This window comes from Nerophis ophidion, linkage group LG21 (genome assembly GCF_033978795.1).
Source record: "Nerophis ophidion isolate RoL-2023_Sa linkage group LG21, RoL_Noph_v1.0, whole genome shotgun sequence".
In the NCBI taxonomy this organism is placed as follows: Eukaryota; Metazoa; Chordata; class Actinopteri; order Syngnathiformes; family Syngnathidae; genus Nerophis; species Nerophis ophidion.
In genome coordinates this window covers 39,921,436-39,942,872 of record NC_084631.1, presented here as the reverse complement: position 1 = coordinate 39,942,872, position 21,437 = coordinate 39,921,436, and the positions used below count along the sequence as shown (strand labels likewise).

Below are 21,437 nucleotides of genomic sequence, written 5' to 3'. Positions count from 1 at the left end.
AAATGAAGAGTTTCTGTCTCTGATAGTGTATATATAATAATGCAAGTGCATCATAAGGTCTACATGAACTCCTGTTGCTATTGTACTATTTTTCAGCAATAGTTACATTAGTCATTAGTAATGTAGCAGCCTAGTTTTGAATGGCAGTGTCCCTGCTATCACATGTTAATACAAATATAACATTTACATAATAAAAAAATCAACTACAGGCTTCCCCAATGCTGTAATAAATTAAGCATGACGAGTTGACTTGAAACTGTTTAATGTTGCACTTTTTATATGAAGAAGAAAAGTTGTGTCATTTTATTTCATCTAAACAACTTGAGGCAGTTTAATGTGGATTAACGTGGGCAGAATTATTATAGTGTTCCTAATGTTAAAAGGATCAAGCTAATGTTTACAAATTTAGTAAATAAATAACCAAAAAATGTATATTGTTGTTTTCTTACTGTACCGAAAATGAACCGAACCGTGACCTCTAAACCGAGCTACGTACCGAACCGAAATTTTTGTGTACCGTTACACCCCTAATATATGGACACACATATATGCATATACATACACACACACACATACACATACATACATAAACACACACACACATATATATATATATATATAATCAGGGATGCACCGAAATGAAAATTTGTGGCCGAAGCCGAATAAAATTTAAACGCTTGGCCGAAGGCCGAATACCGAATAATGAATGTAGTTTTTCACAATTTTTTTAATATTGCATAAATAGCCTAGAATAAATATTTAGACATGTTTTTCAAATAAAGTATTTTTTTTATTGAATATTGACATTTTTTTAATATTCCAGTAGTCTTTGCTTTTCAAAAAAAGCACAGTTTTTCATTTATATTAGGCCTTCAAACAAAACATGCATTCCAAAAAAAAAAAAAAGTCCATTAAAGTGGATAAACCCACAACAAATGAATTATTGTCCTTTTGGCAAAAGTCTGCTTAGCCACAGTAGATATGCTAATAATGTAAACAGAAGGCTTAAGTAAATCTCAATTAAGTGTGTGCTTGTAACCTTATATTACAGGATAGGCAAATATAAGCTTTGGCTTCAGCCTATTCCTTTTTTGGTCATTCTTTTTCTTTTCTTTTATGTGTAAATGTGCATTATTGTATACATATAACATGTACTGTAAAACTGATCACACACAATGGTTGATTGATTTGATTTGATTGATTATATGACCGAAATAAACTTATTTCATTCAAAAATTCATTGTAACCTCATACACTTATACAGGTAGCATACACAACAGGCTAATAATGTAAACAGAGGCCCCACTAAATCTCAATAAGTGTGTGCTTGTAACCTCATACACTTATACAGGTACACAACATATCCCAACGTCACTGCACGTTGGTTGATTGCGTCACCGCGTCAAAAAATTGCGACACACGCCACTATTCGGCCTTGTTTTTAACTCATTCCACCGAAGGCCGAATGTGGCTTTTTTTGCCATATTCGGCCGAATATATTCGGTTACTGATTAATCGGTGCATCCCTAATATATATATATATATATATATATATATATATTTATATATATATATATATATATATATATATATATATATACACATATACACACATGAAGTGATGAAGCCTGCCATCAGTTGAATGCCCTGAGTATACAGTGAATGGATGAATAAGAGCATCCACAGACGTGCTAGTGACTAGACCAGTGATGCTACAAAGCACAAATGATTACCTGTAAAATCTGCTGACAAGCACATCGCTGGTGAAGCCCATCCCTCCCCAGTATTGGAGACAGCTGTCTCCCACTTCCCTGGCCAGACGGCCCCCCTTTAATTTGGCCATGGACGCCATCTTGGTGACATCGTTGCCTTTGATATACAGCGCTGAAAGATTCACAGAGGAGAACATCTGGCTTGTACTCCTATTTTCTCAAAGACTTTGAAGATAGACGAGGTCTCACCTGTGGCCTGGTAGAGGAGGGCGCGCAGCAGCTCAACCTCCGTCTGCAGCTCGGCCAGCCTGAAATGCACCGACTGGTGGTGGAGGACGGCCTGGTTGAAGATCTTCCTCTGCCGCGTGTAGCTGATGGTCTCCTGAATGACCATGTCCATTGTGGTCAGAACTGGAGAAGAACACCCAGTTATTGTTGGACTTTTGACAATTATAAATCAATCACTCAATGTTTACTTGTATAGCCCTAAATCACCAGTGTCTCAAAGGGCTGCACAAGCCACAACGACATCCTCGGCTCGGATCCCACATCAGGGCAAGGAAAAAACTCAACCCAATGGGATGACAATGAGAAACTTTCGGGATAACTACACAATCTGAGATCTAAAGTTGACAAATATAGTAGTACCTCAACTTACTAACGCCCTAACTTCTGAATCTGCATCACAAAGCCAGGACTCTGCAGACCAAACGTCTAAACCGCCCACATTTATCCATAAAAACACTTTTGGGAATGAGAAGCTGCCCATGTTGCATTTGACTGTTTCCTGACTACAAACTGGACCTCCCAGCATTACTGTCAGAATAACTGTATATAAGTTATCACACAACTTGTTTGCTTGCAGTTCAGGTTGCCTTGGTTACTATCCAGTTGTGCTCACAAAGCTGTCCTTGATTCGTATCAATCAAAAGGTGGACAGCTTGTAAATCTTCACCGTGCAGCATACAATGCGCCTCGCTGTAGAAGTATCTGTTTCTCAGATCTGGACAGCCACAGGAGGGGCCGTACCAGGCTCCGAAGTCTCCGAGAAGATAAGGCGGAGGAACAGAGAGGGGGCAAACCTGACACCGCTCCAAGCACATATCGTTTTAACCGTTTATGAACCAGTGCTAGGCTGCTGCATAATGTGACCCCTGCCCTTAGAAGAAGCTTCAGCTATGTACTCAGGGAATGCTCAAATAAATGGGGAGGCGCAGGAATTTTTTACTCAGAGCGTGGGGTGACACTCTACGGGCGTGCAGTTCCACACGCTCTCCTCATGAGCTAAATTGAATCCTGTCTCTATTTGATTCCTTGCTTCTTGTCCTGTTTAATAGATAGTTCGGTGCTTGAACCTGACAATTACCCTTGGCACACAGACATCTATAACGCAATTTTCAGGCTAAATATAAGCTGCAACCATCTAATTTTATTTTGTAGATATATTGGCCGCACAAGTCTATAAACCGCGTGTGTGCACATTGACACATGCAATATTAACACAGGCGCTTGTGTTCATCCACAAATTCAACAAAAGATAGCGTAGTGTAACCTAGCATACAGTAAATAGCCTACTGGAAAAATCATTGAGTGCTCGCGTCATCCTTTTCTTTTGGCCTTTCGGACCCCGTTAGTGGATTTCTATCCGGTGCGGCGGCTGTTTCTTTTTTGGACCCCGACTTAAACAAGTTGAAAAACTTATTCGGGTGTTACCATTTAGTGGTCAATTGTACCGAATATGTACTGTACTGTGCAATCTACTAATAAAAGTTTCAATCAATCAATCAATCAGGCTCGATTGCCTTTGGGGCTGCGTTGCGTGCATTTCGTCATTTCTTCTCCACGACGAGGGTGAGTCCATAACGCTTTAAATGGCTGACTGAATGATTGTGTGAGTGTGTTTGATTTAATGAGAAAAATTACAGCGCAGATTTTATGTCGATACACACACACACACACACACACACACACACACACACACACACACACACACACACACACACACACACAGGCCAAAAGTTTAGACACACCTTCTCATTTCAATGCTTTTTTTTGTTTTAATGACTACTTATATTATTGATTGTCACTGAAGGCATCAAAACTATGACACCTTTGAATTGAAAACCATTTCACATGACTACCCCTTGAAGCTCATCGAGAGAATGCCAAGAATGTGCAAAAACAGTAATCAGAGCAAAGATGCTTGAATATAAAACATGTTTTCAGTTATTTTACCTTATTTTGTCAAGTACATAACTCATACTTGCCAACCTTGAGACCTCCGATTTCGGGAGGTGGGGTGTGGGGGGCGTGGTCGGGGGTAGGGCGGAGGCATGGTTTGGAGGCATATATTTACAGCCAATTCACCAACTCGAGTATTTCATATAATGTATATATATATATACTTATTTAAAGCATATTATATAATTTATTGGGCCTCAATTAAGCATTTTCTATATACCATATTGTATTAAAAGAGTGTAAAGGTGATTAAAGGTAGGGTTGGGCGATATTTCAATGTACTCGATATATCGCGGGTTTGTCTCGGCGCGATATAGAAAATGACTATATGGTGATATTGGAGTATACGTTCTCACGCAGTTGCTTTTAGCTGCTGGCATTACACTACAGGCTCTTCTTCACTCTTTCAGACAAGCGCACCTTCTTAGATACGTCACAAACTGTCATGTCATACGTCACATACGTACACGACCTCACGGAGCAGAGAGGTAGCAGCATGGGTAACGTTAGCTGTGATGCTAGTGGAGCCGTGCGAGTGGTAATACGAGAGAAAGAAGGTGCGAATCTGGTCACAAATGAAGGAAGAATTAATTCCCCAAGAAAAACAGCAGGGGGTCCATCGTCTGACGGTGGTTTGGCTTCAAGCGGGAATATGTCGAATAGACAACTTTAATTTGTTGTGTGTTGGGCAAAAGTGTTGCTACAAAAAGTAGCATTACTGCTAATATGTAGCATCATTTGAAAAGTCACCTGCTAGAGAATGAAGAGTGTTTACTCCGCATGTCAACATCTCGGTTCGGTGCCACACGTTCACACCATCAAAATGCCGAGGCAAACATTTCCACATCAACACCGTATGAAAAAAATAGTCAACAACAAAATAAGATAATGTCCGCAGGAACCTGCCACATAGCGAAGGACATACACTATTTGATTTCGAGACATACCGTATTTCCTTGAATTGCCGCCGGGTACATAGTATGCGCCTGCCTAGAAGTACTGCCGGGTCAAACTCGTTTTGCAAAATAATTAGCGCATACTTAGCATTACCGCCGACTCAGGATTAACGCCGGGTCAAACTCGTTTGGCAAAATATTATTTTTATCAGCGCATGTCTAGAATTTCCGCCGGGTCGAACTTGTTTCGCCAAATAATTAGCATATACATAGAATTTCCGCTGGGTCAAACTCGTCACGTCACGAGTGACACTTCACCTGTCATCATTTTCAAAATGGAGGAGGCTGATTTCAATCATTTGAAATCACATAAAGGGAAGAAGATTAAGAGCTATTCAGTAGGATTTAAGGTCCAAGCTATTGAATATGCTAAAAAGAACAGTAAGGAGCTATATTTTATTATACCGTAGCTGCGTGTGTCAAATATGAGTCATTAAATGACTCCCGCCTCCTGGTGGTAGAGGGCGCTAGTGATCCTTATTGCGACTACTCCGCTGCAGAAGAAGTAACAACAAGCAGCAAGAGTGAGCAGCGATCGTTTATTTTTTCCTCTCGCTTGCACTTTTAACATAGAGGATTACATATCTAAAATAAAACAGTTTTCTAAACTGGACTTTCAATCGAAGCAGGAGGTAATAAAGGAAGATCTCCATCGAGACTGAGAGACTTTTAAAACTGAAGAAAGATAAGGAAGACTTATATAAACAAGTTATGGATGCTTTTGATCAGAAGGAGCTGCGCATGGACTTCATTTATAAGTAAAGGTAAGACCATAATAACGTTTTTTTAATTAAATGTTCTTTTCATGAGGGTATCTTCACATCACACATAAATTTATAAGCGCAGGCCTAAATTTACCGCATGCCTTTGGTAAGCGCCGGAGTGAGAAGAGGTTTTAAAATAATTAACGCCCCGGCGGCAATTCAAGGAAATACGGTACACTATTTTCAATATCGGGATATTAAAAAAAGACCATATTGCCCAGCCCTAATTAAAGGGTCCTATTTATGAATAAATAAATGATAAATGGGTTGTACTTGTACTTTTCTACCTTCAATTCATGTCTGTAGCGCTCTTATAATGTTGAAAAACCTATTTAGAAGGTCAGGTGTTTTATGCGCCACCTATGAAAACATGATTTATTTTTAATTTATACATATTGTGTATATGTATATAATATGTATAGATACATGTATATGTAATTCAGTTATGCAGGTATTGATATAGTTATATTACTAGAATTAGAGCAATAGTACTATAATTTATAAAGTTCTAATACGCATATAATAACGGTTTACAAGGAAATCTGACCACCTGATAGCACATTCTGTGGGAAATGAATGATGAGCAGTAAGGATTCTCACTATTGGCCACAGCCCAGAGCCTTTCTTCCTGGAACTGGAGCATCTGATAGGTGAAGCCCAAGCCCTCCTGGCCGATGACGTTCTTGCAGGGAACGCGCACGTCCTCGAAGAAGACCTCGGCCGTGTCCGACGACCACATGCCCAGTTTGCCAATCTTGCGTGCAATGTGGACTCCTGCCAGTGGGAGGCGACAGTCAACCAATGACGAGTGAAGAAAGCTTTTCCTGCTGAGCCTACCTGGCAAGTCCATGGGCAAACAGATAAGAGATTTGTTCCTGTGTGGCGGTCCGTCGCTGGTGTTGGCCAGCAGACACATCCAGTCGGCCTGGGTGCCGTTGGTGGTCCACATCTTGCCCCCGTTGATCACGTACTCATCGCCTTTTCTCACCGCATTGGTCTTAATGTCTGCAAGTTTGAACAAAAGCGCAAAGGACTTGAGAAAAGACAACAAGAGTAAGGATGGGCAATACAGCATTAACTCTGTCTGCTGCGATAACAATATACATCACAGTATATTATCTGCATACCAATCAACCAATCAAAGTTGACTTATATAGCCCTTAATTTATAAGACTGGAGACAAACACCAATTCACAAATTATAGACCTGTTTCTTTACTTCCGCAATTTTCTAAAATCATTGAAAAACTGTTCAATAACAGATTAGAGAGTTTCACAAGTAAAAATAGAATATTAGAAGAGAACCAATATGGATACAGAGCTAATGTTTCAACTTCAGTGGCTTTAACTGAAATTACTGAAGAAATGACCAATGCAATAGATAGTAAAAAATGTGCGGCAGCAGTGTTTATGGATCTAACTAAAGCATTTGACACAATTAATCACAATATTTTAATAAAAAAACTATAACGATATGTAGGGGTGTAACGGTACGTGTATTTGTATTGAACCATTTCGGTACGGAGGTTTCGGTTCGGTGGTATACCAAACGAGTTTCCACACGGGACATATTAAGTAGCGTACCGCACGTTGTGTAAACAATGCACACCGAGGCACAACACACAGCATGCTAGCAGCGACCGGGCTAAGATAGACTGACCATACCTCATCTATTCACCGGACATGTCCTCTTTGGCGGGGCTGTCCGGGTGGAGTTTCTTAAATGCTTCAAATGTCCAGCATTTTAAGTTAGGGTTGCGTGTATTTTCAATGTATGTTCGGGGTTAAGAAGGGGTTAAAAACAAAACAGATTGTGCACGCAACAGCTTTCGTGAGGGAGGGGCAGGGACAGAGAGAAGGAGAGAGTTATGATAAACGCGCATGCATCGCCAGGCTTTGCTTTTTACCCATAGATTTATCAGATTTTATTTTTTACTATCTATAGCAAGGGTGTCTAAAGTGTACTCCGGAAGCCATTTGCGGCCCACACCTAATGTTTTAAAGGCCCGCAGCACATTTTAAAAATACTATTAAACAAAAACATCAACAAAAGTGAAATAAAAAAGCTTAAAGGCTAAATGTAATTTAGAAAAAGTTGCAATGTTGACTAAATAAAACAAAGCTGTTTTTTTTCTTTCAAACTGTCATTGCTCAAAACATAATATTGAATCAAAATCATTGTTATGAATTATTGACCAATCCAAAGTTCCGATTACTTCACAACAAATATTGGTGGAAGATTTTGCAAATTTGGTAAATAAATAACCCAAAAATTTATATTTTGTTGTTTTCTTACTGTACCTAAAATGAACCGAACCATGATCTCAGAATCGAGGTACGTACTGAACCGGAATTTTTGTTGTACCGTTACACCCCTAACGATATCGCATCAGAGGGTTGGTCTTAAACTGGATGATAAGTTATTTAAAGAACAGGAAAGAATACGTGAAGCTAGGCGAACACACTTCTACAAAGCTAAATATATCCTGTGGTGTACCTCAGGGATCAATACTAGGACCTAAATTATTCAATTTCTATATAAATGGCATTTGTCAAGTTACAAAAGATTTAAAGTTAGTATTATTTGCGGATGATACAACAGCGTTTTGTTCAGGAGAGAACACACAGAAGCTAATACAAATAATAACAGAAGAAATGAACAAATTAAAAAGATGGTTTGACAAAAACAGATTATCTTTGAATCTCAGTAAAAGTAAAATAATGCTTTTTGGTAACAGTAGAAGGGAAAGTCAAACAAATACAAATAGACGGAATAGAAATTGAAAGAGTAAATGAAACCAAATTTCTAAGTATAATGATTGATGAAAAATTGAACTGGAAATATCATGTAAAAAAATATACAACATAAAGTAGCAAGAAAAACGTCAATAATGAATAAAGCCAAACATGTTCTCGACCAAAAATCACTCCATATTCTCTACTGCTCACTAGTGTAACATATCTGAGTTATTGTGTAGAAATATGGGGAAATAACTACAAAAGTACACTTCATTTATTAACCGTGTTACAAAAATATCAGTTATAACAATACATAATGTTGGATATAATGAACATTCAAACCCTTTATTAATTGAATCAAAAATACTGAAATTCTACGACAGTGAATTTGCAAACAGCTACAATTATACACAAAGCAAACTATAACCTGCTTCCCAAGACTACACAATTCTTCTCAAAAAAAGAGGAGAAATATAACCTTAGAGAAAAATGTAATTTAAAACATTTGTATGCACGTACAACACTTAAGACATTCAGTATGTGGAATTAAATGATGGAATGGATTAAGCAAAGCAATCAAACAATGTACTAATATGATCCACTTTAAGAAACTCCATCCATCCATCCATTTTCTACCGCTTATTCCCTTTCAGGGTTGCGGGGGGGCGCTGGCGCCTATCTCAGCTACAATCGGGCGGAAGGCCGGGTACACCCTGGACAAGTCGCCACCTCATCGCAGGGCCAACACAGATAGATAGACAACATTCACACTCACATTCACACACTAGGGCCAATTTAGTGTTGCCAATCAACCTATCCCCAGGTGCATGTCTTTGGAGGTGGGAGGGGCCTATCCCCAGGTGCATGTCTTTGGAGGTGGGAGGAAGCCGGAGTACCCGGAGGGAACCCACGCATTCACGGGGAGAACATGCAAACTCCACACAGAAAGATCCCGAGCCTGGATTTGAACCCAGGACTGCAGGAACTTTGTATTGTGAGGCAGACGCACTAACCACTCTGCCACCGTGAAGCCCCACTTCAAGAAACTCTCCAAACTTAAAGTGTTTACAAAGTACAAAGAGGAAGAACCATGATGAACATTCTGAATTTATTGCATCCATTTTTCATACATTTTTATGGAAGAATAAGGTACCGTATTTTCCGCACCGGATTATAAGGCACACTGCTGAATAATAAAAAAAAAAAAAAAAAAAAGGCGCACCTGAATATAGGGCGCATTAAAAAGGAGTCATATTGTTATGACTTTTTTCTAAATGTAAAATACTTCCTTGTGGTCTACATAACATGTGATGGTGGTTCTTTGCTCCAAATGTTGCATAGATCAGTGGTCCCCAACCTTTTTGTATCCGCGGACCGGTCAACGGTTAATAATTTGCCCCGCGGGTGGGGGTTTGGGGGGGTGTCCTTTTTTTCTTACTTCTTTGTCATGAAAAAGGGACGTTTTTGTCATGAAAAAGGGAGTTTTTCGTGGTTGGTGCACTATTTGTAAGTGTATATTGTGTTTTTGATGTTGATTTAATAAGAAAAAAAAAATTAATTTGCGGCCTGGTACCAATCGAGCCGCAGCCCGGTGGTTGGGGACCACTGGCATAGATGATGTTTTACACATCATCTTCAGGTCACTTTCTGGCAGTCTCCTTTTTGTGGGCAGTCTTATTTACGTGGCTCACCTGCGACAGCGTCTTCTCCCCGTCATCTTTATTGTAGCGGTGTAGCGTGCAAGGACGGGAGTGGAAGTGAAGTGAATTATATTTATATAGCGCTTTTCTCTAGTGACTCAAAGCGCTTTACATAGTGAAACCCAATATCTAAGTTACATTTTAAACCAGTGTGGGTGGCACTGGGAGCAGGTGGGTAAAGTGTCTTGCCCAAGGACACAACGGCAGTGACTAGGATGGCAGAAGCGGTTTTCGAACCTGCAACCTTCAAGTTGCTGGCACGGCCACTCTACCAACCGAGCTATGCCGCCCCAGAAGAAGTGTCAAAAGATGGCGCAAACTGTTTTAATGACATTCAGACTTTACTTCAATCAATAACGGAGCAGCATCTACTCATCCGTGGCTCACTAGTGCAACAACGCCCGAAAGTGTCCTGTGAAAAAACCCTGCAACCGGAACTCTCTAATAAGTAAAGTTCCTTGGGTGAATAAAGTCAACTCACTACACCGGTATGTTTTAGCACTTTCATGGCGAGTTTACTGACAGATATAAGAAAGAACTTTACACTACTTTATATTAGAAATGGCAACAGTGGAGGATGAATGTCACATAAGAAGAAGAAGCTTTTCGACTACAAAGGCAGACGTGTGCAATTTTTCAGGACTTATGCAGATCCCAAATACAGTTCAGCAAATACCAGAAGGTAAGAAAAGTTGCTTTTGCATAACATTGCGTAACAAAAGGCCAGATAATGTCTTACCTTAAACACACAAAATAATAATACTCCTATGTTGAAGCACAGTACAATCCATCAAGCAATATGGCTTCATAGCTTACCAAAGTCCTACTAAAACATTTTGATCGATTTTTGAGCGCAGTGTGTAATGTTCTATATTTTCAAAGGAACATATAAAATGTTGGTGTTGTTTACTTGAGTCATATTGCAGTCTACATGTATCTCTTTTGTGTGACTGCCATCTACTGGTCATAATTATCATTACACCATGTAGCAAATAAAATTGTTTCGAGGTCGGTAAACAAAACCAGAATTATTCCGGACATTAGGCGCACCGTCGAGTTTTGAGGAAAACAACGATTTTAAGTGTGCCTTATAGTCCGGAAAATACGGTACTTTATTGACTCTAATTATTCATGGATATATCTATGGACTGGACTCTCACTATTATGTTAGATCCACTATGGACTGGACTCTCACTATTATGTTAGAGCCACTATGGACTGGACTCTCACTATTATGTTAGAGCCACTATGGACTGGACTCTCACTATTATGTTAGAGCCACTATGGACTGGACTTTCACACTATAATGTTAGATCCACTATGGACTGGACTCTCACTATTATGTTACATCCACTATGGACTGGACTCTCAAGCTATTATGTTAGATCCACTATGGACTGGACTCTCACTATTATGTTAGATCCACAATGGACTGGACTCTCACTATTATGTTAGATCCACTATGGACTGGACTATCACTATTATGTTGGATCCACTATGGACGGGACTCTCACACTATTATGTTAGATCCACTATGGACTGGATTCTCACAATATTATGTTAGATCTATTATGGACTCGACTCTCACACTATTATGTTAGATCCACTATGGACTGGAGTCTCACTATTATGTTCGATCCACTATGGACTGGACTCTCATTATTATGTTAGATCCACTATGGACTGGACTCTCACTATTATGTTAGATCCACTATGGACTGGACTCTCACTATTATGTTAGATCCACTATTGACTGGACTTTCACAATATTATGAAATATCCACTATGGACTGGACTCTCACACTATTATGTTAGATCCACTATGGACTGGACTCTCACACTATTATGTTAGATCCACTATGGACTGGACTCTCACACTATTGTGTTAGATCCACTATCGACTGGACTTTCACAATATTATGTTAAATCCACTATGGACTCTCACTATTATGTTAAATCCACTATGGACTGAACTTTCACAATATTATGTTAGATCCACTATGGACTGGACTCACACTATTATGTTAGATCCACTATGGACTGGACTCTCACTATTATGTTAGATCCACTATGGACTGGACTCACACTATTATGTTAGATCCACTATGGACTGGACTCTCACACTATTATGTTAGATCCACTATGGACTGGACTCTCACACTATTATGTTAGATCCACTATCGACTGGACTTTCACAATATTATGTTAAATCCACTATGGACTCTCACTATTATGTTAAATCCACTATGGACTGAACTTTCACAATATTATGTTGGATCCACTATGGACTGGACTCACCCTATTATGTTAGATCCACTATGGACTGAACTTTCACAATATTATGTTAGATCCACTATGGACTGGACTCTCACACTATTATGTTAGATCCACTATGGACTGGACTCTCACTATTATTTTAGATCCACTATGGACTGGACTTTCACAATATTATGTTAGATCCACTATGGACTGGACTCTCACACTATTATGTTAGATCCACTATGGACTGGACTCTCACACTATTATGTTAGATCCACTATGGACTGGACTCTCACACTATTATGTTAGATCCACTATGGACTGGACTCTTACACTATAATGTTAGATCCACTATAGACTGGACTTTCACTATTATGTTTGATCCACTATGGACTGGACTCTCACTATTATGTTAGATCTACTATGGACTGGATTCTCGCACTGTTATGTTAGATCCACTATGGACTGGACTCTCACTATTATGTTTGATCCACTATGGACTGGACTTTCACAATATTATGTTAGACCCACTCGACTTGCTTCCGGTCTCCCCTAGAAGGAGGACTGCGGGGGACACACACCCACATTTGCAGTCCTCTCCAAGGTTTCTCATAGTCATTCACATTGACATCCCACCGGGTTGTGAGTTTTCCCTTACCATTATGTGGGCTCTGAGCCGAGGATGTTGTTGTGGCTTGTGCAGCCCTTTGAGACACTGGTGATTTCGGGCTATAATAAATAAACATTGATTGATTGATTGATTGATTATTTCCAGGCCTTGGCGGGGCACATAAACTGACACGGTGGGCCAGATCTGAGTTTGACACCTTTAGTATACATCAAGCAAGCCTTTGGAAGAGTGATACGTACTCGACACATCAGAACCCGCCCCGACTTCGCTAACTCCGAGGCAGGCAACTTTGTCCCCCAGGATGCTGGGGAGCAGAAACTCTTGCTTGAGCTCAGCGGAACCAAACCTGCATGAACACACAAAATGGAGCGTGTCAACAAGATTGACATTCAAACGTGGCACAAAAACAAAACAATGCACTTAAAGACACCCTTGTCACCATCGGAGGTAATGATCTACTTTTTGGGCTCTTCTCATGTTTTAACCTCCTTTCAGGCTCCAACTGCTCCCCTAATTAAACTCTTGAGACGGCCTGTCTCTATGAGCGCCGCCTTGTGTCCCCAGCAGTCACTTTATAGCAACAACACAGCAAGAAAAAGTTATATTTCTAAGACGTCTTCCATCACTTCACGCCCACAGGGGGTTGTCTTTAATTAAAGGCCAAACAACAGACTGTAATTTTGAGTGTCACAAACAAAAGCGGTGTGAGACAAGGACAACAAATGTCATGGACTCGTCCATCTTTCTATTTTTCTTCTTAAGGCCCGAATATCGTGATATTTTTCTGACTCGCGTCGAGGGAAAACATTGCCGTCTTACATTTGGGTCGATAGGGTACCATATTTTCCAGACTACCGTATTTCTTTGAATTGCCGCCGGCGCGCTAATTAATATAAAACCTCTTCTCACTCCGGTGTTTACCAAAGGCATTTGGTAAAGGCAAGCATGCGCTAATTATTTTAAAACCTCTTCTCCCTCTGGCGCTTACCAAAGGCATGCGGTAAATTTAGGCCTGCGCTTAAAAATTTGAGTGTGATGTAAGGAATAATTCCGACCTTGAAACAATTTAATTCTGTACATGGTATAATGATAAAGGTGACCAGTAGATGGCAGTCAAACATAAGTAAATGGTAAATGCTTTGTACTTGTATAGCGCTTTTATACCTTTTTTTTTTTTTAAGGAGCTCAAAGCGCTTTGACACTATTTCCAAATTCACCCATTCCCACACCGATGGCGCGAGCTGCCATGCAAGGCGCTAACCCTGACCCATCAGGAGCAAGGACACGACGGACGTGACTAGGATGGTAGAAGGTGGGGATTGAACCAGTAACCCTCAGGTTGCTGGCACGGCTTCGCTACGCCGTCCTCCATAAGAGATACATGTAGACTGCAATATGACTCAAGTAAACAACACCAACATTTTATATGTTCCATTGAAAATATAGAACATTACAAACCGCGCTCAAAAATCTATCAAAATGTTTTAGTAGGACTTTGCTAAGCTATGAAGCCACACCGCTTGATGGATTGTACTGTGCTTCAACATAAGAGTATTATTATGGTGTGTGTATAAGGTAAGACATATTGCCTGGTGTTTTTGTTTCGCAATATTAAGCAAAAGCAACTTTTCTTATTACCTTCTGGGACCTGTTGATCTGTATTTGGGATCTGCATAAGTCCTGAAAATTTTCACAAAACCGCCTTTGTACAAGTTATCACACAACTCTTATGCTTAAAGGCCGTTGCTACGGTTGTTATCAATTGTGCTGAAGTTGTACTTTTCTATCTGTGCAAAGCGAGTCGTCTCATGTCAGTGTTTTCAGACCCTGAATCGGCCTGCTGACAGCCAATGGCGAACATCGAGTGCCGTGACGCAAATAGAGCAGAGAAAGGGCGATATCACGAGTGTCATATATTGTGTCTAACTGGGACTGCTGAGATCACCCCCCCTTCTTTCAGCGGCAGCCTCAGTGATGTAAACAGGGACCTCCCAAACAAATGGAGGAGCACGTGGGCTGGGCTTGAGAGCGTAGGTTGTTTCTGTAACTAGAGTACAGCCCAAACATCTCTGTTCATTGAGCAAAATTGAACTCTGTCTCTGCATGATCCCTTGCTTCTTGTCTGTTTAATTCAGGGCTGCCCATTACGTCGATCGCGATCGACTGGTCGATCTCGGAGGGTGTGTCAGTCGATCTCAAGCCAGGCATTAAAAAATAGACATAAAAATGAGCAATCATCAATCATACCAAGACTTCACTTTCGTCAGTTGTTTGACATTCTCGGCACCCGAGGATCTTGTGAGATGACGCTGGCTGCTGCGAGCTCATATTTAAGAAAAAAATCACTAACAGGGCGGACGCAGAGAAACACATTTTATTTCTAGAGACTCCGTACCTATTGTCAAAACTCTAAAGACCGACTGCACAGTTCCTGTCTTCACCATAAAAGACCTGTTTCATTCTGCCTGTGCTAACAAAATAAGAGTCTCAGAAAGCTAGCGTGCACAAGCTAGCAAGCTACGGAGTTTGATGCCAATGTATTTCTCCCCCGCCCTCAGCGACCGCTTTCTCACTTGCTTGCCCACCCGCACAGTCACTGATGTCACTCACCTGCTGCCAGACATTAAAAGGCCACACACATATGCTACTCTCATAACAAAGTGTTTAAAAACGAGTATGCAAGTTGGACAAATGAGATGCCAAATCCAACCACTTTCATGTGGTATTGGATAGAAAGGAGGACTTTTTTTTTTCCTCCATTTGAAAATGCGGACGTTATCAGCACCACTGTCTAATTCCAATCAATGCAAGTCATCAGAATCAGGTAATACACCAACTTATATTCTTGTCTTCATGAAAGAAAGGAATCTGCGTGTGTTAAACATGCTTGTATTATCATTAAACACCATTAACTTGTTAACAAAAATGTCTCTTTCATAAATAAATAAATATAAATTATAAATAGGAATGAGGTAGATCTCCTCGACTTGGTCAATTGAAAAGTAGCTCGCCTGCAGAAAAAGTGTGAGCGACCCTGGTTTAATAGATGTCATCAGTGTTTGAACCTGACACCGTAATAACTCTGTACATCATATTGGCGGCGACAGTTTTGATATTAAAGGTCTAAAAAAAAAAAAAGAAGTGTAGAACGTCCGAATTGAAAATCTTAATGGGCCAATTGTGGCCGTATTTTGCCCAAATCTGTACTACAGGTACAATGAAACAGCCCCAAATTTGTATATGCTATTATCTTTGGTCTTCACTGTTATTTTGCTAAGTCTTTGAGCTGTCCAACTTAGTATAGAAACGCACAATATCTTCTAGAGACAACTTTCTCCGAAGCTTCCAGAATTGAATAAATCCGGTGTGCAACAGCTCGCTACACGTAGGGATGCTGCTGAGATTTTCGGATTGTTTCAAGGAATGTGCAATTGTTTTGCCAAATGTAAAATATATATCAATTTCAAATAAGACAACACAAGGGCAAGTTTCGGCGGAACAGGTTTACAACATATGCATGTGCAGGGGAGGATGATGGCCGTGTTTGTAATCCTCAAGAGTACGACGAGTAGCCCGCATTGAAGGCAGATTAGCTCCACAGACTAAATGTGCATCTTCACAAAGGCGGATTGTACAAAACAAAAAGGGATTGAGGCTGGATCAAGGTTTACAGAATGGTTACCTCGCCAGTGCGGGAGTGGTCATGTCGGTCTGAACGCCGATAGCCATGGGGATGCCTCCGCAGCGGATGTTGCCCAGCTCCTCGGACACTGCAACGCTGTAGCTGAAGTCCAGTCCCAAGCCTCCATATTCTAAAAAGAAATAATAAACACAGGATGTTAAGGCAAAATATCACCGCCTAAAGTCTTTAATATAAAAAATTATAAATATATATATATTTTTTGTCCTGTCCAGCTTTTCAGGCAAATCATATAGTTGATGTAGATGCCCATATCGGCTGTTCAGATTTACTTTACAAAAGTGTAGGATATTTCTCTTGTTGCCTTATTTGTATTTGACTTTATTAAATGATAAATGGGTTGTACTTGTATAGCGCTTTTCTACCTTCAAGGTACTCAAAGCGCTTTGACACTACTTCCACATTTACCCATTCACACATACATTCACACACTGATGGAGGGAGCTGCCATGCAAGGCGCCAACCAGAACACATCAGGAGCAAGGGTGAAGTGTCTTGCTCAGGACACAACGGACGTGACGAGGTTGGTACGAGGTGGGAATTGAACCAGGGACGCTCGGGTTGCGCACGGCCATTCTCCCCACTGCGCCACGCGTATTTATATTATCATTTGGTGCTCAACTAAAGTCTTAACAAGCTTCTGCGCTTCGTATTGCCTCTGCAGCACCCAGCATTGTCCCACCCACACAACCATCTGATTGGTCACACGCAGAGCGGTAACAGCCAACCAGCAGTGAGTATTCAGAGCGCATGGAGTCAGTGCTCACGGCAGAGGCAGGCAGAGAGGAGAGACGGTGCGGGTAAGCAGAAAGGTGTTTAGCAGGTGAGCATAATGCAGCGAACTCTCCCCAAATGATAGTAAACACACCCCAGTCAACTACTAGTAACATCACTATGAGCCCGTTGACGTTCTAGAAATATAAGTGGCAGCTCAGCTTGCTCACAGTCCTTTAGGTGAAGGCTAATTAGCTTTTAGCGTAATGTTAGCTCATTTGGCAGTGTGTGTGTGTGTTATGGACAGCAAATCCCTGTCTTTCTGAGAGAAAGATAAGCATTATTGACCTACATTTAACGACTAAGTTATTTCACTTTATCTTTTTCTGTGATGAAGCAGCAAAAAAGGACGTTATGTTAAATTAAAAGTTTCCGTCTCTGATATAATAATGTAAGTGCATAATAAAGCCTACATTAACTCATAGTGTTCAGGGATGAATCGTCTCTCCTATTGCTATTGTACTATTTTTTCAGCTATTGTTAAAAGTTAAAGTACCAATGATTGTTACACACCCACACGGGGTGTGGCAAAATTATTTTCTGCATCTGACCCATCACCCCTGATCACACCCTTGGAGGTGAGGGGAGCAGTGAGCAGCAGCAGTGGCCGTGCCCGGGAATAACTTTTGGTGATTTAACCCCCAATTCCAACCCTTGGTGCTACATTAATCATTAGTAATGTAGCAGCCTAGTTTTGAAAGGCAGGGTCCTTGCTATCACATGTTGATAAAAATATAACATTTACAACATAAAAATCAACTACAGGCTTCCCAAATGCTGTAATAAATTAAGCATGATGAGTTTTGCATACGTCAACATGTGGCCCCACTTTTAACTCTTTTTTTCCAAATCCAATCCAATCCACTTTATTTATATAGCACATTCAAACAACAAAATGTTTCCATAGTGCTGCACAACAATATTAAAAACACCATTCAAATACTATTCTGAGCTCAACCAGACTGAATAAAAACAAAAAATAAAAATAAATCAATATATATAAAACCAATTTAAAAACAATATAAAATAAACATGATTAAAAACGATTTTAAGGGTGAAACCAATTAAAAAGGCTTATTGAAGTGAAGTGAATTATATTTATATAGCGCATTTCTCTAGTGACTCAAAGCACTTTACATAGTGAAATCCAATATCTAAGTTATCTTTGAACCAGTGTGGGTGGCACTGGGAGCAGGTGGGTAAAGTGCCTTGCCCAAGGACACAACGGCAGTGACTAGGATGGCAGAAGCGGGAATCGAACCTGCATCCCTCAAGTTGTTGGCACGGCCACTCTACCAACCGAGCTAAACCGCCCCTTGCAAATGCTTATTTACAGTAAGTCATTAATTTGACTTAAGCATTATTAGTAAGTCAATACTCACTAAGTCAAAAATAATGACATACTTAGTATCTCAGGTAACTAGGACTGTTTTGTATTTGGTTTTTACTTTTAGATGGAGACGTGATGGTGGAGACAGTCCAGATTACACTGTTCCTTACACCCACGCAGCACCTTCCCCGGCCGTCTTGGAGAGAAACCACCCTAACTAACACATTTTCTGGGGGAACGCTGATCTCTTTTGTGACCAACGAAATACATAAAACTGCGACCTTCAGTTCTTAATGCATTTGAATAGTCTGGAATAAAACACCACAGTGTATCATTTATAGCCAGGAAGAGGCATATTTTCACAAAGCCTTTCATCATCGCTTTGTTTCCTACCTCTATTTACATCAACAAATAGCCAGGTGGTGGAATGACCTGGATCACACTTTCAAATACACACCCACACTCAACATTAAGCACATTAAGAGGACTTTGATCTTAACTTTTGATCTCTTGGGGCTGCATGGCGTAGCGGGTAGAGCGGCCGGCCAGAAACCGAAGGGTTGCAAGGTTCGCTTCCCACCTATTGACATCCCCCCAAAAAATCGCTGACGTTGTGTCCTTGGGCAGGACACTTCACCCTTTGCCCCCGGTGCCGCTCACACTGGTGAATGAATGATAAGTGGTGGTGGGAGGGGCCGTAGACGCAAACTGGTCGTCACGCTTCCGTCAGTCTACCCCAGGGCAGCTGTGGCTACTGATGTAGCTTACCACCACCAGGTGTAAATGAATGTTGAGTCCCACGTCTCTATGAGCGCTTTGAGTATCTAACAATAGAAAAGCGCGATATAAATTCAAGTTTTATATATATATATATATATATATATATATTATATTGTGCAGGTGTAAGGATGGTTGGTATCTCCGACTCTCCTTTAAATCGATACACTAACAATTTCCGGTACATGGGAATCAATACCGGTACCAGTATTCTGTACAAATGTGTTAGTAAATGGTAATTGTTGTCACTTTTGTGACTTCTGCGGTGCTTTTTGTTTTGTGGGCTTCTGGATCTTCCTCCCGGGAGCCTTTTGGCCATGGAGACCAGCTGCTGGGTCTCTGCCACGGATGAAGACAAAAAGGGCTGCGGAGTTGGCGCTGAGAGCCGGGACGGACAAGCTTCAGAGTGTCTTGGCTGAATGAGAAGGTATCCATGCGGACTGGACACTGGCCGAGAGTTAGTGGGCGGCCGAGGGTGGAGTCGGCTCTTTTGGTTGCTTTGCTGGGTCTGCTCCTGTCTCTGGCCATGCTCAACAGACAATGACGTGGAACACCGCAGAGGCCACCACAGTGTATGTTTTTACATCAAGAGTTAGTGGGTGGCCGTGGGTGGAGTAGGCTCTCTTGGTTGCTTTGTTGGGTCTGCTCCTGTCTCTGGCCATGCTCCCACCACCCCAGCGGACGATGGTTTGGAACACCGCAGAGGACACCACAGTGTATATGTTTTTACTCCGAGAGTTAGTGGCCGGCCGAGGGTGGAGTAGGCTCTTTTGGTTGCTTTGTTGGGTCTGCTCCTGTCTCTGACCATGCTCCCTCCACACCAGCAGATGATGGTTTGGAACAGCGCAGAGGCCACCACAGTGTATATGTTTTTACTCCGAGAGTTAGTGGGCGGCCGAGGGTGGACTCAGCTCTCTTGGTTACTTTGTTGGGTCCGCTCCTGTCTCTGGCCACGCTCCCCCCACCCCAGCAGAAGATGGCGTGGAACACTTCAGAGGCCACCACAGTGTATATGTTCTTACTTTAGGAGTTAGTACGCCCCCGAGGGTGGAGTCAGCTCTCTTGGTTGCTTTGTTGGGTCTGCTCCTGTCTCTGGCCATGTTTCCTCCACCCCAGCAAACGATGGTTTGGAACGGATGGGCGGACACTCTAACCACTAGGCCACGGAGTATGGTAGAGTATTACACGGTTACTCTGCCGAGCTTTAGACAGCACCGACACTCAACAACAACACATCATTTGCAGACTATAAATACTGGTTTGCAAAACATATTTTTAACCTAAATAGGTGAAACTAGATAATCTCCCACGGCACACTAGTGTGGTTGAAAAACACTGGTATAGATAACGGTGTGTTACCTCAGCCAGGAAATAGTTGTTGCTAATAAATTGAATGTCAATTGTACTGTAAATTGTACTGACTGTAAATGCAAACCCTGACTACCGTATTTCCGTGAATTCCCGCCGGGTATATAGTATGTGCCTGCCTGGAATTAATGCCGGGTCAAACTCGTTTCGCAAAATAATTAGCGCATGCTTAGCATTACCGCGGGCTCAGGATTAACGCAAAATATTATTTGTATTAGCGCATATCTAGAATTTCCGCCGGGTCAAACTTGTCAAACTTGTCGCGTCACCTGTCATCATTTTCAAAATAGAGGAGGCTGATTTCAATCATTTGAAATTGCATAAAGGGAAGAAGATTAAGAGCTATTCAGTAGGATTTAAGGTCCAAGCTATTGAATATGCTGAAAAGAACAGTAAGCAGCTATGTTTTATTGATATAACGTAGCTGCGTGTGTCAAATATGAGTCATTAAATGACTCCCGCCTCCTGGTGGTATAGGGCGCTTTTG

General features: G+C 41.1%; 1 protein-coding gene across 1 annotated transcript in view; it reads right to left on the bottom strand.

The window, feature by feature from the left end:
- Positions 1–21,437, bottom strand: part of zgc:85777 (uncharacterized protein LOC405871 homolog) — a 65,454-nt gene that overhangs the window by 2,115 nt on the left and 41,902 nt on the right. Inside the window, exons 3-8 of the mRNA XM_061882599.1 lie at positions 16,684–16,813; positions 13,241–13,347; positions 6,511–6,678; positions 6,274–6,447; positions 1,962–2,123; positions 1,734–1,884 (exon numbers count right to left, since the gene is read on the bottom strand). Of these exons, the coding sequence (XP_061738583.1) occupies positions 1,734–1,884; positions 1,962–2,123; positions 6,274–6,447; positions 6,511–6,678; positions 13,241–13,347; positions 16,684–16,813 (892 nt within the window). The remainder of the gene's footprint in view (positions 1–1,733; positions 1,885–1,961; positions 2,124–6,273; positions 6,448–6,510; positions 6,679–13,240; positions 13,348–16,683; positions 16,814–21,437) is intronic.